The sequence below is a fragment of the Mirounga leonina genome, unplaced genomic scaffold, assembly GCF_011800145.1.
Source record: "Mirounga leonina isolate KUSES-001 unplaced genomic scaffold, KU_Mleo_1.0 Mir_173, whole genome shotgun sequence".
Taxonomy (NCBI): Eukaryota; Metazoa; Chordata; class Mammalia; order Carnivora; family Phocidae; genus Mirounga; species Mirounga leonina.
In genome coordinates, this window is record NW_023270447.1 from 3,282,510 (window position 1) to 3,309,559 (window position 27,050).

At 39.9% G+C, this 27,050-nt stretch overlaps 1 protein-coding gene across 1 annotated transcript; it reads left to right on the forward strand.

The window, feature by feature from the left end:
- The first annotated feature begins 15 nt into the window (after positions 1–15).
- On the forward strand, positions 16–25,867 carry PSMA5 (proteasome 20S subunit alpha 5). Its single transcript, XM_035017850.1, has 9 exons — positions 16–178; positions 4,897–4,963; positions 12,518–12,644; positions 15,101–15,168; positions 16,282–16,389; positions 16,531–16,589; positions 17,134–17,236; positions 18,449–18,535; positions 24,186–25,867. The coding sequence occupies exons 1-9, from the start codon at positions 150–152 to the stop codon at positions 24,261–24,263; spliced, it is 726 nt and encodes a 241-aa protein (XP_034873741.1). The 5' UTR covers positions 16–149; the 3' UTR covers positions 24,264–25,867.
- Positions 25,868–27,050: the final 1,183 nt, after the last annotated feature.

Sequence of the window (27,050 nt, forward strand, 5' to 3'; positions counted from 1 at the left end):
GCACAGGAGGGCGGGCTAAGTCGCGGGCGCACGCGCAGTTGGGAGCAGGGCCTCGCTTCTGTGGTGGTGTGGGTGAGCTGGGTGCTGGTTGACTCGTGTTGGCCCTCAAAAACCCCGCGTAGCCGCTGCCACCCTCTCCTGCCCTCACCATGTTCCTCACCCGGTCTGAGTACGACAGGTCTGTGCGTCGGGGGAAATGGGGTCGGGGTTATGGGTGGGCAGGACTGGGGCCCGGTCCCGGCCTGGGTTCTGCCGTGTCATGGGGCGCCCCAGGAACCCGAGTCTGGCCGGGCCTGGGGATCTCTTGCCCTCCCTGGCCGCCCGCAGTGATTCCCCAAGCTAGACGCGCGCCGGGTCCTACCGCTGAGTCACTGCGAGGTCCTGACTGGGTGCGGAAGTGAGAAGCTCCGCTTCGTGCTTGAGGAAGAAGGCTCGGGGGCCGGGACTCTGACCTTTAACCCGGAGAAGTCCAGGGGTCACCCCCTCCCCCGTTCATCATTTCGTGAGGAGTATGACTGCCTTTTTAGAAAATGTGAACGTGTTGCCTGGAAGAAAAAGCAACTAGAGATTCTTTAATGGCTTTCGTAATTTCAGCTCCCCTTTCTAGGGAAACAACCTCGTTTTCCGTTTCTTAGTCGTGGAAATAGAGCAGCCTTTTCTTTGAGATGTAGGAGGGCATGCTGGGATGTATACTTTCTGCGAAAGCGCTAAGGCGTTCTCAGGAATGCACAGATAGAGTGTGGAGTCTGGTTTTATAGGAACTAGAATTTAGAGTGGTTCTCAAGAGTTTCCTCATCACGCTGATTCCACTAGACCTAGGCTTTTCTGACTCTTTAAGAAGCTTGAAGCAAGTTAGTTTGTGTGTGTTAAGGCCAGATCTGTTTTTCGAAATTAAGGTTGTGAGATTGTTGTATTTATTTAAAAAAAAAAAAACACTTCTCAGGGCTTGGAAATGCTGAGTAATATTGAATTGTACATATTTATGCTGTAGACATTTTTACTTTCAGTTTCTGCTTTGGTCAGTTAGGTTTTCACATAACTATGAAAGTTTTGTGTTTATTTTTTAAGCCGGGAAAGGCAGATTTTTCTTTCCTACGAGGTCCTTAGAAGCTCCATTTTTTGTTAGAGTATATGTTGACCTTGTCAAAAGTTTTTATCCTTTTACTGACTCAGAATATATATGTGAAGTTTTAAAACTGACAGCTTTTCCTACTGTCCTATAAAATGACTGTTAGTATTTATCTTCCCCAGCATTAAAAAGAATCATCTTTGGGTGATAGAATTTTGAGTTGGGGTGTGTATGATAGAAATTGTTATTATCAGAAAGCCTTTATTAAGGTTTTGTGATCCTTAGCTTTCTCAACGATTGCTTTGTGTTACTCATTTTTGTATCTTCCCAAGAATGCCTAAAATACAGCTTTTTAAAATTCACTTAGCTAATATACTTGAATGCTTGCTGTGTACAAGGCACTGTTCTAGTTGCTGGCCATACAGCAGTGAACAATATCAAGATCCTTGCTCTCATATGGGAGACTGTCTTTTAAAGAACTATTTACAAAAATAACTGTAGTGTGAGAGTGTATTCATGTCATTAGAGAAATTCAAATCAAGTACTATAGAAGTTTTGTTGAGAGAGATTGCACTCAATATTAGGGGATCATTGAAAACTTTGAAAAAGAACTGGTATTTACCCTGAGTCTTGAGAAAGAGTAAGATTTTAATAAATATGGACTGTGAGAGTCAGTAGTTTTGAGGCCAAGAATATAGGATGCACAAAGGAGGGACAATGGGAAAGCACAGTGAATGTTTGGGAAAATTCTGTTCTGTATGGCACATGTGATGCATGTATGGGAATGGTGAACTATGGGAAAAACAGGTTGGTGCTAGATATTGAATGTTTTTTTTATGTGTGGTTATGGAGTTTGGGTCTTACTCTTTAGGGAACCATGTGCTATTAATTTTCATTTTAAGAAGATGTGTTTTGCAGAGATTATTTGACTGGAATAGAGGAAAGAGTGAGTCAATACCAGTTAGAAGGCTATTATAATAGGTGAAAGGTAATGAGGGCATTGAGAATGAAAGAAGAGTGTTGAGTTACTATGTGGGAGGAATTGATTGACTTGGCATATTAATATGGGAGATGGGGAGAAATGAGTCAGATCATTCAGAACTTTCTAGCTTGGGGAACTGGGAGATTGGAGATGTTTTGAAATAAAAATGAAATAGGAATGGCAGGAGATGGAGCTGATTTTGCAAGGATGGCTGGATTTAAAGAGATATTTCAGATTGGAAAATGTTGAGTGTTCGGTGCTAATGGGATATTCAAGTAAAAATGCTCAGGAGGCAATTAAATTAGTCAGGGAAGAGGTCAAACCGGTAATAAAGATTTTAAAGTAGTTGGTACTTAGTGTAAATGAAATAACCCAGGGAAACAGTAAAGTTTGAGCAGAGGGCCAAGAGCAGAGCCCACGTTAGAATGTAGTTAATACCTCACTAGGATGAAGTGCTTGAATTAGAGTGAAAATACTATATTCACATAATACTTTACACATTTCAAAGTTCTTTCCTACTCCATGCAATTCAATATTATCTGTGACAGAGGCAGCATAGGTTTTGGGTTTTGTTTTTCATTTGAGGGAATTAAAGCTAGTTGCAGAACTAGAACTTAATTCCAGGTCTTCTGTCCTCACCTTTCACTCAGTGATTTTTAAAAATTGTTCCTGGGACGCCTGGGTGGCTCATTTGGTTAAGCATCTGACCGGGCTCAGGTCATGATCTCAGGGTTCTGGGATTGAGTCCTGAGTCAGGCTCCCCACTCAACATGGAGGAGTCTGCTTGTCCCTTTCTTGTCCCTCTCCCTCTGCTCCAGCCCCTGCTCGTGCTCTCTGTCTCTCAAACAAATTGAATCTTTAAAAAAAAAAAAATTGTTCCTTATAGGTCATAACTTTTTTTTTTTTTTAAGATTTTATTTATTCATTTGACAGAGAGAGCACAAGCAGGGGGAGTGGCAGGCAGAGGGAGAGGGAAAAGCAGGCTTCGGAGCCTGATGTGGGGCCCGATGCCAGGACCCTGGGATCATGACCTGAGCTGAGGCAGATGCTTAACCACCTGAACTACCCAGGCGCCCTGAGTTCTGAACTTTTTTTTTTTTTAAAGATTTTATTTATTTATTCATAAAAGACAGAGAGAGAGAGGCAGGCTCCCCGCTGAGCAGGGAGCCCGATGCGGGACTCGATCCCAGAACCCTGGGATCATGACCTGAGCCGAAGGCAGACGCTTAACCATCTGAGCCACCCACGCACCCCCGAGTTCTGAACTTTTTTTTTTTTTTTTAAAGATTTTTTATTTATTCATTTGAGAGAGAGAATGAGAGACAGAGAGCATGAGAGGGAGGAAGTTCAGAGGGAGAAGCAGATTCCCCACCGAGCAGGGAGCCCGATGCGGGACTCTATCCCGGGACTCCAGGATCATGACCTGAGCCGAAGGCAGTCGCTTAACCAACTGAGCCACCCAGGCGCCCCCGGAGTTCTGAACTTTTTAAATGACCTCTGGGACAAGTGGGATACTGGGATTGTGGGATTCTCCTTTCACTTCTGATTTAACCCAGAGTAATAATTCCCAGAGGCAGTATGGTGGAATAGTTAAAACCTTGGACTCTGCAGTCGCATTGCCTAAATTCTAAATCCACCTCTGCTTCTTATATGCTGAGTGACTTTGGGTAAATTACTTAACCTCTTTGTGTCTCAACTGTGAAATAGTATCATAGGATTATTTTGAGGATTAAATGAGTTAAGTCATTTAGAGGTTTATAGCAATGCCAGGCATATAGTAGATGTGCAGTAAATGTCAACTTGTATTATTACCTGTTTTATATTTGGGGCTATATATAAAATATTTTTTGAAGAAAGTTTTTGCTAAAACAGATTTGAAAATGCTGCATTATATATCATATTACATATTATAAAATCCAAACTCCATAAACCAGGGATCATAACTATTTTCATTCACTTGAGTTCAAGTATTTTTGAAGTATTCATTGCATTCTGAAAACTTTTATAGCTGAGACCATGACTGATGCCACTTCTTCATAGTGATTTCCAAAAGAATGGAGCAAAGAAAGGTGGGGAAGTGTTTTGGAGAGAAAAAGAAGTCTGGCATGTAATTGGTATAAATATGTATGGAATAAATAAACTAGCCTAGGCTTTAGGAACTGCACAGATCTCAGTCTGTTAAGATACCAGTCCTAATTCATAGAAATAAATAGAGAAATGTACCTGTAACTGACTTTTACTGAAAAGTAAGATATTAACAGCAAATGTATGTAATGGGAAGAGGATAAGGATAAATGCTTATTTTCTTGGGAATTGCCTGGTAGTTTGGGGGCATGAATTTACTGAAGGAATTGCAGATTGATTCAGGATTGAGACAGAAAGCCACCTCTTCTCATTTGATCAGTTTGAAGTCTCTGGGAGTAGGACAGAAGTATTCCATACATAAGTTCCATTTTCTTGAAAAGCTGTTAAATGTACAAAAAAATAGCTCCAGATTGTTGTGGGTGAAGGAGGATAATGACAACATACACATCTTGTAGCCATTTGACCTAGATGTCAAGGAACTTGAGTTTTGTTTATCTACGCTTATTTTTTCTGACAATTTTTTTAAATTTTTTTTTTTAAGATTTTTTATTTATTTGAGAGAGAGAGAATGAGAGACAGAGAGCATGAGAGGGAGGAGGGTCAGAGGGAGAAGGAGACTCTCTGCTGAGCAGGGAGCCTGATGTGGGACTCCATCCCGGGACTCCAGGATCATGACCTGAGCCGAAGGCAGTCACTTAACCAACTGAGCCACCCAGGCGCCCCTTTTCTGACAATTTTAATACTTTTTTTTTAATTATAGGGGCGTGAATACTTTTTCTCCTGAAGGAAGATTATTTCAAGTGGAATATGCCATTGAAGCTATCAAGGTATAGTATCAAGTGGCAAGTTTTTGAAATTTCATGGCAACCTAATGCTTTGCTGGCAGAACATTTGGAGTAAATGTGTTTTAGCTTCTTTTTTAGAAAATATTCTTTATCTCCCTTTAACCAACTACTAACCATTTTATTTTTTTTTTTAAGATTTTATTTATTTATTAGAGAGAGAGCACACACACAAGCTGGGGGAAGGGCAGAGGGAGAGGGAGAAGCAGACTCCCTGCTGAGCAGGGAGCCCTACGATGGGGCTTGATCCCAGGACCCTGAGATCATGACCTGAGCCGAAGGCAGACACTTAACCTACTGAGCCACCCAGCACCCCTACTAACCATTTTAATAGCAATTTCCATCTCATTCCTAAAACCTTTTGAACAGATAACTGCTTCATAATTATGTAGCTTTTTCTCAGTGGGGCTGGAGGGACATGCTTGTGTTCATAATCTTCTTGGCTATAAAGAGAGGAGTATAGAAATCTAGAGTTAGCACCTGGAGATATTTTGAACAAATCATTTAACTGATCACCTGTGTTCTTATTAGTAAAGTTGTGGATTTGTACTAGACACTTTTAGGACTGAATAAGAGATGTGTCTTGTTATCTAATAACAAAATTAAATAGTTTCATCCAGTATTAAGAAAATTATTAAGTAAGGTATCAGTACTTAAAGTTAGTTATCACATGAGATGTGCATTTGTTGAATTATGGATAATCTAAATTCTGATATAGATTGTCCAGGGTAAGGTCCAAGGCATCAGTATTTTTTTTTTTTAATTTTATTTATTTATTTGAGAGAGAGAGAATGAGAGACAGAGAGCATGAGAGGGAAGAGGGTTAGAGGGAGAAGCAGACCCCCCGCTGAGCAGGGAGCCCGATGCGGGACTCGATCCAGGGACTCCAGGATCATGACCTGAGCCGAAGGCAGTCGCTTAACCAACTGAGCCACCCAGGCGCCCCAAGGCATCAGTATTTTTAAGGATTCCCTCAGTGATTCTGATATCTAGCAAGGGTTGAGAATCCCTGATCTAGTCCAGCCCTTTACCCTGTGCTTCAGAATATTTTCTCCCAAGATGGCTCATTTCTGTTAGAAAACAATTCATAATGGTTAAGAAATTTATCCTTGTATTGAATGAAAAGTCTAGCTTCCTGAAGTTTCCTTCATTTGGCCCTAGTTTTGCCCTTGAACCATACAGGACGTTGAAACCTTCTCCAAAGACAATTCCTTGCATAATTGAAGAGAGCTACTGTGTTTCTCTCTAAATTACTTATTTTAGAAAGAATGTATGGTTTTATGAGAATCTGGAAAAGGGCAAAAGAGATTTCGGTTAGTTGAAGACATAGAAATAAAAGTGGATGCACTATGATAGATGGTGGGCCAGCTACAAGTGCCTGTCTCTGTTTCTGATCATGTTTGCCCTATGTTGAAACCATACAGTACTATGAAGTATGAAACTATCAAGCTGTGGCATTTATTTTGAGCCTCTAAAGACAACAGTCCCACCCAGATGTGCAAACCAAGAATAAGCCTCAGTTTTTTGGGGTTTCTCCTTTAAGCTCCTTACTGCTAGTGATTTCCAGATTGCTTAAAGATAATTAGGTAGCATCTGATCTCTAGCCTTATGTTGGACTAAGATAGAAATAGCCATGTGGCCCTTAATAGATGTGACTTAACCTGTGTGAAAATAACCTGGTTGTTGCCTTGACCACTTAGGAGTCGCCAATGAGAAAGCAATTTGATAACCTTAAGTATTCAGTAGTATGAAAGGAGATGGAGAAATGACTAAGAATGGCTGACAAGTAGAAATTGTAATTTAGAGGTACCGTATGGATGGCATGGGTGAGATACAGCCAGCAGAAGTGGAAAAAAATTGCCTTTAGAGTAGGTTTTTTGGGGAAAGGAAGGATAATCTGTGGCAGTATCAAAATTACCATATTATATGGAGCATCTGGTCATTGGTTACTATGAGTTATACTAAAGAAGTACTACATAGAATCAGTTCAAATGTTCTCTCACTTCTCTTCTCCATTTCCCCCGTCTCCACCAAGGGGTGGGGTGAAGTTTAGGCAGAACTGTAATACTGAAACATCTGGGGGTAAATGTAAGTGTTCAAAAGAAAATTATCTTGATTTTGATATATTTTATAAAGTAGACTGTCTTGAAAATATTAACCCTTTTTTTGGAGTGAAAGCTTAGGAAGTTATTTAAGTTGGAGACCAAGTTGAACAGACTGAGAATTTATTCTCGTAATATGAGAATGGTTCATCCATAAAATAATTATAGTACCCAGGGACTGTTTACATTTTGGACCAGATAACTCTTTGTTCGGGGACCATTCTGTGCAAGGTAGAATGTTTAGCAGAATCCCTGGCCTCTCTACCTGTTAGATACCAGTAGCACTCAATTTCCAACTGTGACAACCAAAAATGTCTCCAGACTTTGCCCTCCAGACACATATCCTCTAGAGGGTAAAATGGGTCCCTGGTTGAGAACAACTCTGCTAGATAAAATTTAAAAGTAGGTATAAATTCTGTCCTGCTCTGTTCAGTTGGAGATTTAAGAGCAATACACAATACATAAAACAACTAGAGAACAACTAAGTGCCAAATAAATTCTCTGATAATATTTTCTGATTAAAAATTTCATTCTTGGGGCGCCTGGGTGGCTCAGTCATTAAGTGTCTGCCTTCGGCTCAGGTCATGATCCCAGGGTGCTGGGATTGAGCCCCACATTGGGCTCCCTGCTCAGTGGGAAGCCTGCTTCTCCCTCTCCCACTCCCCCTGCTTGTGTTCCTGCTCTTGCTATCTCTCTCTGTGAAATAAATAAAATCTTAAAAAAAAAAAATTCATTCTTAAGGCATACCTGTATGTAGTTTTAGAGTCAAAAGATAAAATAATTATATAAACTTTGTAACAAAAACAGCAATCCCTGAGGACTGCCCCCTTTACCTTCAGCTTCCCAAAGGCAACACTTTAAAGTCTTTTAGCTGATAATTTTCTTGGCATTTACTTCCGTATTTCTAGCACAGACTTACATATTTTTGTTTTGTTTTGCTTAGGCATTATCCACAGACTTTATATTATGGAGAATGATGATTTCTGCCCCCACTGACACATGTAGAGAGACAGACAGATATCCCACACACATACAATTTCCTACTGGGGTGGCAGTAAGGCAACCCACTCTATACCATATATATCATAATTTTGTAAGATCATTAGTCAACATTTATATCAGTATGACTATGTAAATGCCATTCACAACTGAGCCATTTTTCCGTTTCTGCACAATATTTTCCTGGGAGTTGAGAACTCTCTTTTTAAAAACATTTGCTTAATTTAATATATGAATGTCATAAAATCATCCCCAAAGTCTCTCCAGGTTGTATATATCTTCTCAAAACATCCAGGCACATTAAATATCCTATTAAAGATTCTTAAGGGCACCTGGGTGGCTCAGTTGGTTAAGCGACTGCCTTCGGCTCAGGTCATGATCTTGGAGTCCCGGGATTGAGTCCCACGTCGGGCTCCCTGCTCGGCGGGGAGTCTGCCTCTCTCTCTGACCCTCCCCCCCTCATGCTCTCTATCTCATTCTCAAATAAATAAATAAAATCTTTAAAAAAAAAAAAGATTCTTAAATAGGGGTGCCTGTTTTTGTTTTGTTTTGTTTAGAATTCTTTTTTTTTTTTTTTTAAGATTTTATTTATTTGTTTGACAGAGACACACAAAGAGAGGGAGCACAAGCGGGGGAGTGGGAGACGCAGAAGCAGGCTTCCCGCTGAGCAGGGAGCCTGATTCGGGGCTTGATCCCAGGACTCTGGGATCATGACCTGAGCCAAAGGCAGACGCTTAACGACTGAGCCACCCAGGTATCCCTGGGTGGCTCAGTTAGTTAAACATCCAACTCTTGATTTCAGCTCAGGTCATGATCTCAGGGTGGTGGAATTGAGCCCCGAGTCAGCCTCTGCGTTCAGCAGGGAGTCTGCTTGAGATTCTCTCCCTCTGCACCTCCCCTTTCTTGCATGTGCACACTCTCTTTCTCTCTCTCTCAAATAAATAAATCTTAAAAAAAAAAAAAAATCCTTAAATATGTCTTTGAACCTTCTCACCTGCTGCAGTCTGGACTAGATCTCTGGGCATACTGCCTAGCTGTATATACTCAGGATATTCTGTCAACATCATCCTAGGGATTCCTTTTAACTCCCTCTTGTGTTAGCTCCTATGTGTCATCCTTTTTTCTTTTCATGTATTCCTTCAGTTTGGTAAAGGTTCTCCAGTAGTTTCATAAGAAAGTATTTTTAATTTCCAAGCTCTTACGTTTTTTCCTCTTTCTTATTAGTATCCTAGTCTTGTCTTGTGGATGAAATATATTCTTTTTCTTTAAGGATTTTTTTAAAAGATTTATTTATTGAGAGAGAGTGAGCAGGGGGAGGGGTAAAGGGAGAGAATCTCAAGCAGACTCCCTGCTGAGTGCAGAGCCTGATGGCAGGGCTCAATCCCAGGACCCCAAGATCATGACCCAAATCAAAGGCAGACATTTAACCAACCGAGTCACCCAGGCGCCCCAAGAATTTTTTTTTTTTTTAAGTTTTCTTTTGATTTTTTTCCTTCTTGAATTGGTTAGATTCTTTCTTTCTTTTTTCTTTCTTTCTCTTTCTTTCTTTCTTTCTTTCTTTCTTTCTTTCTTTCTTTCTTTCTTCCTTTCTTCCTTTCTTCCTTTCTTCCTTTCTTTCTTCCCTTCCTTCTTTCCTCCCTAGTTAATTTATTTAAGTAATCCCTACACCCAATGCAGGGCTTGAACTCACAACCCTGAGATCAAGAGTTACATGCTCTTCCAAGTGAGTCAGCCAGGTGCCCTGAACTGGTTAGATTTTTAAGAGCTGTGGTTTTCAAGCTGCAAGTGTTGACCCATTAGTAGTCATGGAAATCAATTTAGTGGATCATGGAAGCATTTCTTTTTGAGTGGAATAGAACAGGAGATACTAGAATGCCTTGCTCATAGTATTGGTGAGTGTTTCATCGTATTTTTTTCCATGTTGTTTCTGTTACATTTATTTGTATCTTTTTGTGTTTTGATCATGATACAAAATATATTTCTTAATGTAGATTTTGTAGATTTCAAAAAGTTTGAAAACCACTGCTCCAGAGAAAACTGCCCCTTCTCATTTCATGCCTCAGGGTGTTTCGCCTACTAGCTTCTGAAAGCTGATGGGGAAAGAAGGCTGGGGTTCTTAACATTAAGCTTGTCAATTTTTACTTAATACCCCTGTTTCCACTCTAGTACTCCTGTTTTTGACTGTGCTTAGTGTTCCCCAATCCAAAGACCACCCTGTTTTACACCCTCCAGAGTCTTCTACAGGAGTTGGGGTGGAGACCATCATCTAGCTTTACAGCACAGGGGAGGGGATCTGGAAATTTGTTCTTAGGTAGACATTGAACGATCTTGCAATTTTTAGTTCCTCTGTTTCTACTTCCAACGGTCCTTGATGCCACCATTTCCTTTTTTGAGGGTTCTATGATATAAATCAGGTTGTTTCTTGATTTTCTTTACTACTTTAGGATTCAGAACCCATCTTCTTTTTTCGAAATTTTGTTGCTGTGTCTTTGCCCATTTTCTTTATCCTAGTATATTTGTGCATCCCCCCCTCCCCTGGCCGACTGTCGTTTAATCTTGTACTATTGCCAGGCTGGGGGAAGGAGTAGAGCTAATGTGTGTGTTCGGTCTACATCTTTAACTAGAAGTATGAACACTCATTTTTTTTTTTTACACAAAATTCTTTAACAGTTCATCTCCTAGTCCCACATCGGGCTCCCTGCTCTGCAGGGAGCTTGCTTCTCCCTCTCCCACTCCCCCTGCTTGTATTCCCTCTCTCGCTGTGTCTCTCTCTGTCAAATAAATAAATAAAATCTTAAAAAAAAAAAAAAAACAGTTCATCTCCTATAGTTATGCATGTAAACACCGATTAAGAAAATATATAAGCAGCGCCTGGGTGGCTCAGTTAGTTAAGTGTCTGCCTTCAGCTCATAATCTCAGGGTCCTGGGATTGAGCCCCATATTGGGCTCCTTGCTCAGCGGGGAGCCTGCTTCTCCCTCTCCCTCTGCTGCCTCCCCTGCTTGTGCTCTCTCTGTCAAATAAATAAATAAATAAATAATCTTTAAAAAAATGAATGAAATCTTAAAACAGTGAACTTTAAAAATATATATATAATAAAAAGCTGGTATATGCATTTAAAAACACTTATAAGGTCACAACTTTACACATTTGAAAAATAATACATCTGTGTATGAGACATGATCATTCAGTGTACAGACATGTTAAACATGTTGTGCATAATGATTCATGGAATTCTTTGGACTCCTTTGCAATAACAGGTTCCAGGAGTCTGATGATTGCACTGGCAGGCATTGCTTTGTAGGACTAACTAAATAATGGAAATTCAGAGGAAAGAGCACATTTAGTCATCGAAGGCTTTATGAATGGTGGGTGGAATTTGAATTTTTACCATGCTAAAGAGCTTGAACTTGATCCAGAGAGAAGATTGTATTCCAAGGGAAAGAAGGCATGAGCAGAGGTGTGAAGGTAGGGGATAGTATGGCATGAGAAAATGGGTTGGGCTATACCTGGTGGATTTTGTTGGAGAATAATGAGTAATAAAGTTGGAAGAGAAAAGTGAGATTAGGTTTTGAGGACTCTGGAAGCTTATGTGGATTTTATGTTACAGGCAATATATATAGAGATGTTAATTCTTCAGAGAAGAAGTATAATGAAAATAGCACTTTATTAAATCAGTCAGGCCATAACATGAAATATACATTTAGAGAGAGATTAAGTTGGGGGGCCTAAGTAGGAGGCTGTTGATGTAATCTAGGCATATAAGAAGAATGACTAAATTTGTTACTCATTTATTATGTGCCAGGCACAATTTTAAGCGTTTTATATATTAACACATTTACTCTTCTTGATGTATTTTATAGCTAAACAGACATAGAGGGATGGTGACTAGGATGGTGTCATGGAGATGGGGAGATGAAATTAAGCTATATTGTGAACTGCTAGTGACCTCAAAAGATTATTTTTATGTTGGTGGTGGTGTTTGTGTTTCTTTTTTTCTTGTCTCCCCCCCTCCCTTTTTTTTTTAAGTACATTACTTTTTTGGAGGTCATGTTGTAGATTTGAGAAGTATTACCTTTTGGGACAGGTCAAGATAGCAGAGGTGAAAAGAAAAACTTTCGAGTTTTATTACTTTTTTGCCCACTGTGTTTAGAACTTCAGAGTCTGCTACTCCAAAATGCTGGCATTAAAGGTGATTATGTTCCAGATGTTTTCAAGAACTTAGTGAACTTTCTCTTTAGAAGAACAAAATTCTATAAATCAGTGCTCTTGCCATTGATAGGAATAGTACATTACTTATTAGGGTGCTGCTTATTCTCTGCATGCTAGGTATGGCTGATTGAAGCTTTTATCTTGTGAAGTTATTCAGAGAGATTCCTGGTGAGTATGTGAGACTGTTCTTTGAGCTGTACATGATAACCATAATGTGTTCCTTTTTAGCTTGGTTCTACAGCCATTGGGATCCAGACATCAGAGGGTGTGTGCCTAGCTGTGGAGAAGAGAATTACCTCCCCACTCATGGAGCCAAGCAGCATTGAGAAAATTGTAGAGATTGATGCTCACATAGGTAAGGAGTAGGGGAAAGCTATTCTGTAGGATCTGGCTTGGGTTAATTAATCTTTGGTGTTCCAAGGGAGATATATTAGATGAACATCTTATCCCCTTGTTAGCTATTATTTTTCAGGTAGTAGGCAAGTGTGCATAATGCAGAGCTCACCTACTCCCAGAAGTTCCTTTCTCCTTCAAATTTAGACTTGGCAAATGCAATGGTTGTTGAAATATGTAAAGGTTAAATGATAGGCCAGCTCCCTATGATTGTTGGGTCTTCAGTGATGCATAATGTTAGTCCTGGTAGGAAACCACCAGGAGCAGAGGATTATGTGGAAAACTAGAGATAACTTCTGAAAAGAGGACTTCTTAAAGATCTTTAGGGTGACTAAGGGTCAGAGAGCATAAGACTATTAGACTGAGCAGATCAGTCCACTTCCTCTGTTTTCAGATTTATGTTTTTACTCCCTGCCCCCCGACCCCCCACCCACTTCCCAGCACTCCTTTTCTTGGTCTCTTTAAATTCCCCTGCCTTAGTTTCTGGCATCACTGTAGCTTTACAGGGTGAGTAGTTCTGCTTATTTATAGTGTGACATTTTAGTTGGCTCTCCAGATTTTTTTAACCCACTAGTCATCTTATTGATGAAACATCAGTAAAATAATTACTTGAAGCCCTCAGAATCAAATGCCATGGTGACTCTGTGAGCTTGACATTCTTTCTTTCATAGAGAAACTGAGATTTAGTCTTTTAAGATTAGAACATTGTGGGCGCCTGGGTGGCTCAGTTGGTTAAGCGACTGCCTTCGGCTCAGGTCATGATCCTGGAGTCCCGGGATCAAGTCCCACATCGGGCTCCCTGCTCGGCGGGGAGTCTGCTTCTCCCTCTGACCCTCCCCCATCTCGTGCTCTCTCTCTCTGTCTCATTCTCTCTCTCAAGTAAATAAATAAAATCTTTAAAAAAAAAAAAAAAAGATTAGAACATTGTGGTTGCTTTATCTCAAGTCACCTGTCTTTTGGAGATAGAGCAGTGTCACTTCATTCAGCAAATTGAGAACCTACTGTGTGCCAGATAATGCTAGTCAGCAGGGATACAGAGAGAAATGAGACATAGTCCTCGTCTTTCAGAAGCATATAGCCTAATAGTGGAGGTGGACATGTAAATAAGTAAATGCAATTGAGTGATGTAGGTAGGTATTAAGAAAGGCTGTAGTATGTGTTTAGTAGGGGTACAAAGGAGAAAATAGTTTTGTCTGGGGCCAATGGTAATGGGTGTTCAAAAAAGGATTCCATAAAGGTGAAGCTTGAGCTGAGTTGAAGTGTAGAAGATCAGGAAGTGTTCACCAAGCGAACAAGTGTCTGGGTATAGCAAGGGAGACACTCTGGTTAGAGGGAATAGAAATGAGCAAACCCTTGATGGTGTAAAATGTGGAATACCCTGGCACAAGCAGTATGACTGGGAGGTGGACTGTAGCAAGAAGTGAGTCTGGGATCAGACAGTGGAAGTTCTTTTTACCATGCTAAAGAGCTTGAACTTGATCCTTTTGCATTGATGAGAAAGATCTTAAGCATTGAGGTAATATGATCAGATTAGTATTTTAGAAAGACCATTCTGATAACAAGGTTGCAGGTAGAGTGAAGGGGGCTGAGATTAAATGTAGGGAGACCAGGTAAGAAATTTGCTTTAATCCACATGGAGATGATGAGGGCTTTAACTAAAGCAATAGCCAGAGAATGGAGAAAGTAAGGATTAATGCCAGACATGTTAATTCAATAGAGACTGATAGAATTTGAGATCTAATTGGTTGTGAGGGTCAAGGAGTCTAAAAGGGAAAGAACTTGATTTGAGTTGGTGGTATGTCCAAGTAGATATATTAAGGGAGTCATTTGGCTTTATAGGGTTTGAAATGTGGGAACAAGGCTTAGGCTGGCAATACAAATTTTGAGTCATGGTGTATAAAGTAAAAGCCATAACCTTGGCATCTTGGACTTTTAGGCAAACTTTCTCTCTAAACTATTTGGTTTGTATTTGGTCAGGGAGGTGAAAAAGCTTTTGATTTTATCCTGGGGTCTTCCACTATAGCTCATAGTAAGATGATTATTTTTTATCTTAATTTCTTCTGTTGGGATGTTATTGTTCACTTAGTTTGAAAGTGCATTGTGGTCTACAAAAAGTGCTAAAGGGATGTTTAAGGATGTAATATGTGGAAATTCATTTTGGCTGTTCTTCTCTGTCTTCTGTCATAATTAATATTGGGCTTCTATGTTATTGTGAATGTTTTTTATTTATTTATAATATAATTATACTTGTGTTCAATACAGATAATCAAATAATTTCCCATCTTACCTCTTGGGTATATTGCTATGGGATTGCTATGTGGCTGTCATGGTTCCATTCTAGTATTTCAGTATTTCTGAGTGGATGAAAGAATCCTGCAAGGATTTGGCCCCTGGGTCACTATTGCTTTTACATTGCAGGTTGTGCCATGAGTGGGCTAATTGCTGATGCTAAGACTTTAATTGATAAAGCCAGAGTGGAGACACAGGTAAAATTAGCATCATCTCTCCTTTTTCCCATGATGCTTGAGTTTCTTGTTAAATGATGATATAGCTGCCTGAGCTGTATTGCAGTTATCTGTGTCAATATCACATGTAGCTCTTGGGAGTGATTTTGGGTAGAATCCCTAGTTTATAACTTTCTGAGGTTTGGAGTCTAGCCATTCAACCATTGCAGCTTTAAGGAAGCCCTGGCAAATAGTGCTGACAGTCTCTTGCTTCTTTTTGATTTGCCATATTAAAGCAAGCTTTGCACTGCATTCTGTTCCCTAATTGACTTTCTGTGGGAGCACCGTGGCAGGAAGTGGATGTAGCTAAGGGATATTCTACCCTAACTGCCTTTGGTGTTGGGCTTGTAAGTAACAGCTCTCCTGTGGCAAGTAATGTTATGTACCAGGTGACAAATACTGGTCAGGAATACTGATATTTTCTGCTTGGAGAGTAGACCAGTAAGGAAAAAAAAAATCTGATTTGTAAAATTTTTTGCACTTATTTGCAACTTCGCTGTCAGTACCTAATGTAAAAGTAAGTCATTAATTTAAACACCAACACAATGATGAGATAGGGTCTTTGAGGGAAAGTGGCACTTAGCTGTTAGCATTCACTTTGTGAAAAGACTAAGCTTGGTGCTACAAGGGGTTAACTCTGTTTTTCAATGGAGTAATCCTCTAGTCTGTCGTTGCTTAGAGTCCTTTTGATCAGAGTTTATTTCCAGAGCTATTTCTCTTCCTTTCATGTAGTCCCAAGCATTCAAGTTTAGTGTTAAGGAAAACACAATGGAGCTGAGCATTCAGTTTGCAATCGTAGTTCACAGGGATGTGTGTAGTGAGATGGTGGGCTGCTTTAATGCTTTTCTTATTTAAAAGGTAGACCATTTAGGGGCACCTGTGTGGCTCAGTCAGTTAAGCGTCCAACTCTTGATTTCAGCTCAGGTCATGATCTCAGGGTTGTGGGGCATTGTACTTTGTGCTCAGTAGAGAGTCTGCTTGAGATTCTCTCTCCCCCTCTGCCCCCACCGCACATCCTCGCTCGCTCTCAAATAAATAAATCTTAAAAAAAAAAAAAAAAAAGAAGAGGTAGACCATGTTTTGCTCTTCTTCTAGAACCATTGGTTCACCTACAATGAGACAATGACAGTGGAGAGTGTGACTCAGGCTGTGTCCAATCTCGCTCTACAGTTTGGAGAAGAAGATGCAGATCCAGGTGCCATGGTGAGTGTAGTGTTTGTGTCAAGTTTTCTTGCTGTTCTAAGGGACCTAGGACATTTGTCCTCTGAACCTACCTTTCCCAGCCCATTTCACCACCTACTTCAAAGGCCATTTATCTTAATACCTCTTGTTTTTTGGTTCTAGTCTCGTCCCTTTGGAGTAGCACTGTTATTTGGAGGAGTTGATGAGAAAGGACCCCAGCTGTAAGAATAATTTGCCATTTTTTCCTGCTTCTTTTTTGGTAGAATTATTTTAATTTGGGATGGGGACTGGTTATTTAAATCAACTGAGAAGACTATTGTAGAATTACAAGAAATAAAGGGCTTCTAAATTCTAAAGTTCAGTAATTGTGTGCTGTTTATACAAAGACAAATTTGGGGATTCTATGAAGAACTCCCCCTATTGGCACCACTGCTAATTCTGGAAAGAATTAAAAGTAACTTTGTTACTATAGTCAGGATGTATTTTAGAGCTTTGCTTTAGAATGTTGATTTGATCCTTATCCTCAAGTATTTAGATAGGCATATTTATATCTCTTATACTTCTAAATCTCTGAGGAATTTATTAAACACTTTTAAAAAGATCTGGTTTCTCTAGGCACAGAATGTCTTTTGGACCTGTGCCTCAGTATTTCAGTGGTTTCCTGGCCTCAGGGCCAAGCATTTATATTCTTCAGTGAGATGTTTGTTTCTTAAAATGGCACCACTCTTCAGCATTTTAATCCCCTTCTGTTGATGGGTTTTGCAGGTTTCACATGGACCCTTCCGGAACCTTTGTACAGTGTGATGCTCGAGCAATTGGCTCTGCTTCAGAGGGTGCCCAGAGCTCCTTACAAGAAGTTTACCATAAGGTAATTGAGCAGTCACAACTTTTATTATTATTTTTTAAATCAAGGTATAATTTACATACAATAAAATGGGCAGACCTTAAGAGTTCATTTCTAGGAGTTTGACAGTTCTATCTATCCTTATAACCACCACCTAAAACAAGATGTAGAACACTCCCCTCACTCCCTAAAATGCTTATCTCCTCTCCAGCCACCCTCTTCCTCCCTGGTAACCATGTTTACCACTAGAGATTAGTCTTGTCTCTTCTTGTCATTTTTATAAATGCATTCATACAGTTTGTATTGTGTGTTTGCCCTTTTTTGTTCAATATATTGTTTTTGTTCAATATACTGTTCCATTCTTTTTTTTTTTTTTAAGATTTTATTTATTTACATGAGAGGGGGGAGGGTCAGAGGGAGAAGCAGACTCCCTGCTGAGCAGGGAGCCCAATGTGGGACTCGATCCCGGGACTCCAGTATCGTGACCTGAGCCAAAGGCAGTTGCTTAACCAACTGAGCCACCCAGGCGCCCCTCCATTCAGGTTTTTGCACTTATCAGTAGTTAATGCTGAGTGGTATACCATGGTATAGATGTACCACAGTTTGTTTATCCTTTATCTTTACAGCTTTACTTAACAGTTACATTTCCTAGTCTGGCTCTTGAAGCAAGTAGGCATTTGGCACTTTTAATCTTGTGGGATGGGAGGGCTTGGTTTTGGGTAACTCATTCTTGTGGTTGAAGGCTGCCATACTTACGATTCACATGGTTCACACAGGGATACCTGGTTCCATGAACCCCTGGTAGTTTTGATTTTTATGTGTGGAAAAAATTGGGTTCATGGGTTCAAAACGGTACAAAAACAGATTTGCTAAACCAATGGGCTACCTTTTTAGATCATTTGGGAATTCTGATTCATAGGATATTCCCAATATTATCTTGCTTCTATATTAAAAGAAGATAACTACAGAAGTGTAGCCCTTTCACTTCTTCAAAGATCACTTATATGAAAGTTGGTGACTTGATCTGGTTCAAAATAAGACTTTTTTTTCCCTTTGAATAAATGTACTTATTGGCAGTTTACTTGAATTCTAGAGATACTTGTCATGCACTGTACTTACTAAGCTGCTTGATTTATTATTTGCTAAGACATTTCTTCAGGGAACTACAGGGGAAATCTTTGAAGGAAAGAGGGATTATATTATAATGGCTATTTTTCTTACCCTTTTTGTTTCAAGTCTATGACACTGAAAGAAGCCATCAAGTCTTCACTCATCATCCTCAAACAAGTAATGGAGGAGAAGCTGAATGCAACTAATATAGAGGTATTTTTCTGTTCTCTTGTTTTTTACTCAGATATCATAGCTCCCATTGCCGAAGATTGAATGGATGGAGATAATTGCATTTTTGTATGCTCAGCCCTTCAGAAGTTATTACTATCCTTTGAATAAGTGGTAACAGCAGAAGACAGAATTGGATGAGTTAAAGAGTGGAAGGGAGGTGGACAAAACAAGAGTGTGCTGCCTTCTCAAGGAGTTACTACTGCCCGCAGAAGGCAGCATTAAAGAAAAGGATTTGTCTTTTTAAGGTTGAGAAAAGACTTGAAAATACTTTCATAGACTGACAAGAAACTAGTGTATAGAAAAATGTTAAAAGAAACAAAAGCAGGGATGCCTGGGTGGCTCAGCTGGTGGAGTGTCTGCCTGTGGCTCAGACTGTAGTCCCAGGGTCCTGGGATCGAGTCCCGCATCGGGCTCCTTGCTCAGCAGGGAGCCTGCTTTTCCCTCTGCCTGCTGCTTCCCCTGCTTGTGCTCTCTCTCTCTCTCTCTTTCTCTCTCTCTGACAAATAAATAAATAAAATCTTAAAAAAAAAAAAAGGAAACAAAAGCAGGGGTTAGATAGTGATGGAGAAGTTCTAGAAGAGGGAAGGCTTAGTACAAATGAAGGAGTTGGTTTTGAAGAGCAGAGCTCATTCAGCTTTATACTGAATACCCATTATATGTCCAGTACTACACTAGATGCCAGGGATACAGACACAGAAAATCCAGTTCCCATTCAGGTAGTATACTGTGTAATATAGGGGACATATAGATAATAACAGCTTGAGGCAGTACTTCTGCAATAGTAATCAGAATGGATTGTCACAAGAACATGTAACTTATACTAGGACATTAGGAAAGCTGACTGGAAGAGGTGATGCTAAAGAAAAGAAGAGAAGGGTATTCCAGGAAGAGGGAACAGCCATGCACAAAGGCTCAAAGATATAAAATAACATTGTATGTAAAAGGGAATTTTTTTTAAAAAGATTTATTTATTTATTTGAGAGAGTGCTTGCTTGAGCACAAGAGAACACAGTGTGGGGAGGGGCTGAGGGTGAGGGAGAATCCCAAGCAGACTTCCTGCTGAGCAGGGAGACCGATGAGGGGCTCGATCTCAGAATCCTGAGATCAATACCTGAGCTGAAACCAAGAGTTGGACCCTTAACCTGCTGAGCCACCTAGGCAGCCCTGTAAAAGGGAACTTTGAGGGTTTTCTGACTGCTTGGGTGTGCGATAAATGCAAGGTAATGAGATAGAGATGACATGGGAGAGTTGTGGACCAGATTCTGACTGCCCTTATTTAGGATGCTAAGAGTAGATGGGAGAAAAGGAGGTAGTGGTGAGTAAAGATAGGGTCGGTTTGCAGGTGAATTGGGAGAGAGGTCCTGTATTTCCCTGGTGATTGTTTACATCATCTGCTCAGGGTGGGTGAATGCAACAGTAGAATTAAGGAGAATGGGAACTTTGTGGAAGAGTCATTATGGATAGGGAAAAAGGAAGACAGGGATGAGTAAAAGGATTGCTGGGCTATATTAAAATACTAATGGAGAAAAATAATTAAAAAAAAAAACTAGGGGAGGCTGGAATCATCAAACAGTTATAAAAAGTCAGAATAGTAGGCATAATATGTATGTATGTTATATTTCAATTAGACAAAATTTTTCAAGGCAATGCAGCTGTAATCACAAATCCTTAATTAAACCAATCAGCACTTACCAGGATATTTGTCAGTGGTACTCAGCGTAGACTGAGATAATGTATGTTTGGGTTAATCCCTGATGGAGGATTGCTGGTTCAGGGCCTATGAATGTCTCTCCAATAGAGCCAGCTTCCACAGGCTGCAGTGAGAGGGGCAAACTTGGATGCCAAAACAGGGGCTGGCCTAAAGGTGGGAAGGTCTGAGTGGAGTTGGAGAGAGGGGTGGAGGGTTGGGGCGTTGTTCCTTGAGCAGTAATGGGGAGAGAAGGGGTTTGGAATGGAAATGGAAAAACTTACTACATAAATATTGTTTTTTTCACTTTCTTAGCAAAGATTTTTAAATACTTTCCCTTTCCAGTCTCTGAGACTATCAAGTGCAGCAAATGCAGTGATACCCCCTTCTTGACCCTTAGGAGGGATTTTGTCATATCCTTTTTAGTACTTTATGTTTCTTGGTACTGAGTGAGATAGGGTCTTGGCATTTTTGCTGAGACTATCGTCTTCCCACGTCAGCGTAGTTCAGAGGTAGTTCTGTTGATTTCACAGTGAAAGTTCTCAGGCCTGCTTGGTTCAGCTGAAACTGCAAAGATTTTTAGCTCATTCAATTTTGGTGTTGCTTTGAAAAGAGCATCAGATGTGTCTCCTTCATGTTCTATCATGAACTGCATTAATCCCTGACTATAGTTTTTTCATATTAAAACAAAAGGGCACTTTCACTTGTCCAAGACCGTTTACTCCACCAGTACTCTGATGTTTCGAAACCTGGCTGTCCATCAGTCTTTGGAAATGAGGCCCAGAAATCTGTATTTTTGAAGTCTCTTTGGGTGAGTCTCATGGTCAGTCTGAGAAGGTCAGGCATTTGGGAGCCACTGCTCTAGAGCCCATCTCTTTCATCTCTTTTAGGTCCCTGCTCCATCAGTTGTCCCTTGGATCCCCAGCCTCTCCTTCTCTACAAAAAAAAATTTCCAAGTTGCGTCTTTTTTAGAAAACAAAACAGGGGCACCTGGGTGGCTCAGTCGGTTAAGCATCTGCAGCTCAGGTCATGATCCCAGGGTCCTGGGATCAAGCCTCACATCGGGCTCCCTGCTCAGTGGGGAGTCTGCTCCTCCCTCTGCTCCTCCCCCTGCTTGTGTTGGAGCTCTCTCTCTTGTTCTCGCTCTCTCAAATAAATAAATAAAATCTTAGAAACAAAACAAAATCCACTTTTGTTAACTCCTCCCTCTACCTAGTATCCTGTCTTTAAAAAAAAATCAACTTTCTTGAGGTACAGCATACATACTGTAAAATGTACCTATTTTAAGTACACGGTTCAGTGAATTTTGACAGATACATAATCCGCCACCTCAATTAAGGTATAGAACATTTCTGTCATCCCAAAAAGTGTTCTTATGTCCCTTTTTAGTCAGTACCTTCCCACTGATCTGTTTTTGTCCCTATAGATTTGTTTTGGGTGTTCTAGAATTCATATAAATGGGTCACACAGTATGTGCTCTTTTGTGTCTAACTTCTTTCACTCAGCATAATGATTTTGAGATTCATCCTGTGTGTATCAGTAGTCTGATACATTTTATTGCTGAGAGCTATACCATTCATCCTTTTTTGTAACCTTTATTGCTAGGTCTCTTCTCAGCAGAACCTATGTTCATTGTCCTCATTGCTTCCTCCTATTTATTCCTCAATCGCTACCATTTGTTTCTGTTCTTAATATTTCCCTGAGACTGCTCTTTGCTAAGATAACTCCTGTTTGTCAGATTTCATGGTCACATTTTAGACCTATTATTTGACGTTTCTGAAGCAGACTACTCAATTTTTTTTTTTAATTTATTTGACAGAGACACAGCAAGAGAGGGAACACAAGCAGGGGGAGTGGGAGAAGGAGAAGCAGGCTTCCCACTGAGCAGGGAGCCCGATGCGGGGCTCAATCCCAGGACCCTGGGATCATGACCTGAGCCAAAGGCAGATGCTTAACAACTGAGCCACCCAGGCGCCCCTGCTCCTCCACTTTAAGAGACAACTCAAGGGGCATGTGGGTGACTCAGTTGGTTAAGCATCTGACTCCTGATTTCTGCTCAGGTCATGATCTCAGGGTCATGAGATTGAGCCCCACTTTGGGCTCCCCACTCAGCATGGAGTCTGCTTAGGATTCTCTCTCTCCCTCTGCCCCTCACCTGCTCGCAGGCCCTCAAGTGCATGCGTTCTCTCTCTCTCAAATAAATAAATAAATAAAATCTTTAAAAACAAAAAAAAAGATACACAACCTAAAAGTTGCTTCTCTTTGAAACCTTCCTTGACTTCCTGTAGGTCACTCCTTTGTGGCTCTACATAAGCTTAGCTCTGTTATAACACCTAACATTGAAAGCATTTGGCGTCCAGCACCCTTGGTAAATAAGATTTTCTTCATCTTTGGATCCCTAGTGCCTAGTACAATTATAACTAGTACTCAAGTGCTTAATAATTATTAATTGAATCTATGAAAGAAAATATCTGTTTTACCTGCTTCACAGAGGTTTTGTTTTGTTTTGTTGTTTTTTTGTTTTGGATTGGTTTGGTTTGGGATTTTAGATTTATTTCTTTGAGAGAGAGAGAGAGAGCATGGGAGGGGGGAGAAGGGAGAGGGGAGAATCTTAAGTAGACTCCCAGCTGAGCACAGGGTCCCACATGGGGCTCGATCCCACAACCCATGAGATCATGACCTGAAAATAATAAATATCATGTAATTGGGTTGTGCTAATTCTGGCAGTTTTCAAATTATATTAAATCTATCAGTAATGAATATTACCAAAAATGCCCTAGTATGTGTAATTTTAAGGTCTAAAGACAAAGGCAATATGAGGAAATGACACTTAAAGCAAGCAAAATAGCTTTTTGACAAATGTGAAGTGGCACCTATTGCTCAGTATTGCCCCAAAACATGGGGGACTATGTTATCAACAGAGGTGATGGAAAACTTGGTAGTTTTAGTTAAATTTGAAACTAACCATCTTCTGACCCTGGTCTTATTGCTTAAATAGATTATATCTGGACTGTTGGTTATTACTGATATCTGTTAATCACAAATGATTTCCTGTTGTCCGTGTCAGTGGAATCCTTTCATTTTCATGGCCAGTCCTTTTATTTATTTTTTTTTTAATTTTATTTTTTCTTAAAGATTTTTTTATTTTATTTATTTGAGAGCAAGCACAAGCTGGGGGGGAGGGACAGAGGGAGAAGCAGACTCCCCGCCGATCAGGGATCCCGATGCGGGGCTTGATCCCAGGACTCTGGTATCATGACCTGAGCTGAGGGCAGATGCTTAACCGCCTGAGCCACCCAGGCGACCCTCATGGCCAGTCCTTTTAAAAAAACAAAGCAAACTTTGTTGTTAAGTTGCCTTATGAACAATTTTAGAGAATACAATATACCTAATAATAAGTTATTTAGTACTTATAATGTTGTAGGCAGTGTTGTAAGCACTTTACATATATTAACACATTTAATCTTCACAACTTCTGTATGAGTTAAGTGCTATTATTATCCCCATTTTTCTGATGGAAATTGAAACAGAGTGGCCAAGAAACAAAAGTCTCACACATACAAGCTTCACTTGCAAGTCTGTAAATACACTTTTAATATATTTCTAAAGGAATCAGTAATAGAAAAAAGTACTGACCCCATGTAATTTGCTGCTGCTTTTCTGGTCCTTGTTGAAGTAACTTCAAATAATGACAATGATGCCAGCCATTTGGTTAACTATTATGTGGTAAGTTAACCTCAAAATAGAAAATTTGGTCAATAAGAATTTTTATTTGGGAGTCAGAGAGCTATTTTAGGAACCTACGGCTGGAAAGGATATCCCTGGGACAGCAGATCCCTCAGTTCCTAGTGAACAGCTGCATCCCTAACACAGCTTCTCCTGACCTAGTGCTTTCTGCAGAGTAATTGAGCCCAGCTCATTAACCCTTCTCTGCTTTCTTTCCAGCTAGCCACGGTGCAGCCCGGCCAGAATTTCCACATGTTCACAAAGGAAGAACTTGAAGAGGTTATCAAGGACATTTAAAGAAGCATGATCCTCAGAACTTCTCTGGGACAATTTCAGTTCTCCTAAATGCTTTTAACTTTTAATTCCAGCTCCTGTTCTTGGAAGATCTTCAGTGTATGTGCATTTTTTTTATGATGTCTGTACATAAAGGCAGTTCTGAAATAAAGAAAAATTTAAAATTTGTTAATAGACTGTTCTAATGCAGTCTTTTGTTTGAAATGCTCATGTTAGGGGGCAAAAAGGATAGTAGTATTAATACCCCTACCCTACCAGAGTTATCTATTCTAAAATTGTTCTGGTATCTGTCTATAAGAGAATCAACTATCTCATGAATCCCTTGGTGTTGGCAAACGAACTCAAGCTAGTCCAGCTCCTCCCAGGGATATTAATACCACTGTGAACCCATTTCAGTTCTGTAGTTTCTCTTGATTAAATAGGTACTTTTGCTGCTTTTCTTATTATGAAGGAGATGTTAACAAATTGACTATAAAAAACATGTTTTGAGGGTTGGAGTTAATTAAGCCAACTACAGTGTTGTCCCAGTTCTTGTGTCTTAATAGATAATTTGGAAAGAGATTTTCATTTTTAATGAAGTTAACTATAAAAGCTGCCAGCTTATGACTCATTGAGATTGTTTAAAGAATCAATCGTTTGGAGCCCCCAAAGTGGCCATCTGAAGTAGATACCATTATCATACTTTAACAGATGAAGAATCTAAGGCTGTGTGTCCAAGGACACAGAAAATTAAGCTGTGGGGGCTTGAACTAGATTTTCTGGTTTCATATCATCAACACTTGATTTTATGATGCCAGATCCTTTGAGCCTGCACACCGACTGAGTAATAGGGAAATCTCATTGAGATTTGAAATGTACCTGCACTATCTACAACATGGCTAATCCATACGTGGATAATGGAGAATTGATTGCATATTATCTTCATTGACATTTGTAGGAAGTTGTAGTCCATGATGTCAAAATAAGTTATGATTATTTGAGTAGGTTGAATTAATACTAAATTTCATACTGTTTCCAGTAAAAAGCAAAACAAAACAACTTGTGTTTATGTACATTTGGAAATTGTGATGGCAGGAAACATTTGGACGAAAATTTTGCCTTAGATCTACACATAAGGAAAGTAGGGAACCAGAATATATTGTCACCAATGTTCTGGAGACTGTTCTAGTGATTTTAACCCTGTTATTAAATATGACATGATAGGGGCGGCTGGCTGGCTCAAGTCAGTCGAACACACGACTCTTGATTGCAGGGTCATGAATTCGAGCCCCATACTGGGCGTAGAGATTACTTAAAAAATAAATACAACACGATGATCATGAGATTCATTTCTCTCATGTTCACCTTTTATCAAATCCTGGTAGAAAATGCCACTGAAAAATCCTATCACAACTTCCATTTATTCAAATCTAACAAACTTATTGTGCCAAGTAATGTCTTAGGCATCGGGGATAGAGCTGTGAAAATACTGGATATGGTCTGTGCTCCCCTGAAGCTTCTACTGGGGAGAACTAGACTGTAACATTCTCTTTAACTCTGTAGGTCATGAACAAAGCATGCCTCTTTAGGGACAGGTGAGAGTTGTGTCTCTGAATTTTGGGTATTATGTGGGGAAAAATAGATCTTAGCATATCTCCCTTAGCCACAGCTTACACTATTTTCCCTTCTCGCTGCCTGGGCAGTGTTATTTATACCTTAGACTATACAGCTGGTGAGACAGTAAATTTCGTACCCTCTACATTCTTGAAAAGAATAGAATTTCAGCATTCTTAAGAGAAGTTTGGTTTTCCGTAGAATTTTAAAACGTTCTACATTTCTTGTGTCCAATTTAAATAGGATCCGAGGGGCCCCTGGGTGGCTCAGTCAGTTGAGCATCTGCCTTCGGCTTGGGTCGTGATCTCAGGGTCCTGGGATGGAGCCCTGCATCAGGTTCCCTGCTCAGCAGAGAGTCTGCTTCTCCCTCTGCCCCTCCCCACCCCCCGCTTGTGTTCCCTTTCTCGCTGTGTCTCTCTCTGTCAAATAAATAAAATCTTTTTTTTAAGACTTCCTGTTTAAAAAAATAAATAGGATCAGAAATGATCTCACTAGGAAAAGCGATGGTTTTGTGATGTGTAAGCGCTTTCTATTCATCTTTCTGCTATAGAATTTATCTTGGAGAAAGGTATAGTTTTTAGTAATAAGTAATTTATATATTTTAGTCCTGCAAGTGAGGTAAGGTCTTATGTGCATTATTTCACAGGGGAGATCTGACAGTGCAACTTTCGTATATAGTGCCTGTTGTCAGATGAAAGTAAAATTCTAAAAGTTTATTCACTCAAAACATTTCCTCAGTGCCATATGCAAAGTACCATGTCCCTATCAGCTGATGCAGTTGATGAAGGAAATATATATTCTGTAAGCATATGGTTGGTAACAAAAAGCAACATATTCAAAAGTGAAGGTAGGTAACTGCAACAATTTTACTTGTTTAAAAGTGCATTTAGTAATATCTCCAGGAGATGGCACTGTTGAGTTGTTTTTTTTCTTTTCAAGCCCGTAAGACAATAGACCATTCATCTTTGTGTCACCCAAACAAAGAAATATTCCTCTATAGCCCCTCTTCTTCCCCTAGCTAATCACATGCTACTGGAACTGACTGTCTTGTGATCTACCCCATAGTTGGCATAGATTAAAAAATAATCTGTATTTTAAAAAAATAATCTGACACATGGTAATTAATGGAAAGGAACAAATTGTACACCAGTTTTCAAGCTTTGTCATTTCAGCAGCTGAGAACTTGGAAGACTAGTC

Excerpts from the sequence above, each read along its gene's own strand:
- PSMA5 (XM_035017850.1), top strand. The coding sequence starts at position 150 with ATGTTCCTCACCCGGTCTGAGTACGACAG. Across the intron at positions 179-4,896 it reads ACCCGGTCTGAGTACGACAG|GGGCGTGAATACTTTTTCTC; the intron begins GTCTGTGCGTCG and ends TTTTAATTATAG. Across the intron at positions 17,237-18,448 it reads TACAAGAAGTTTACCATAAG|TCTATGACACTGAAAGAAGC; the intron begins GTAATTGAGCAG and ends TTTTGTTTCAAG.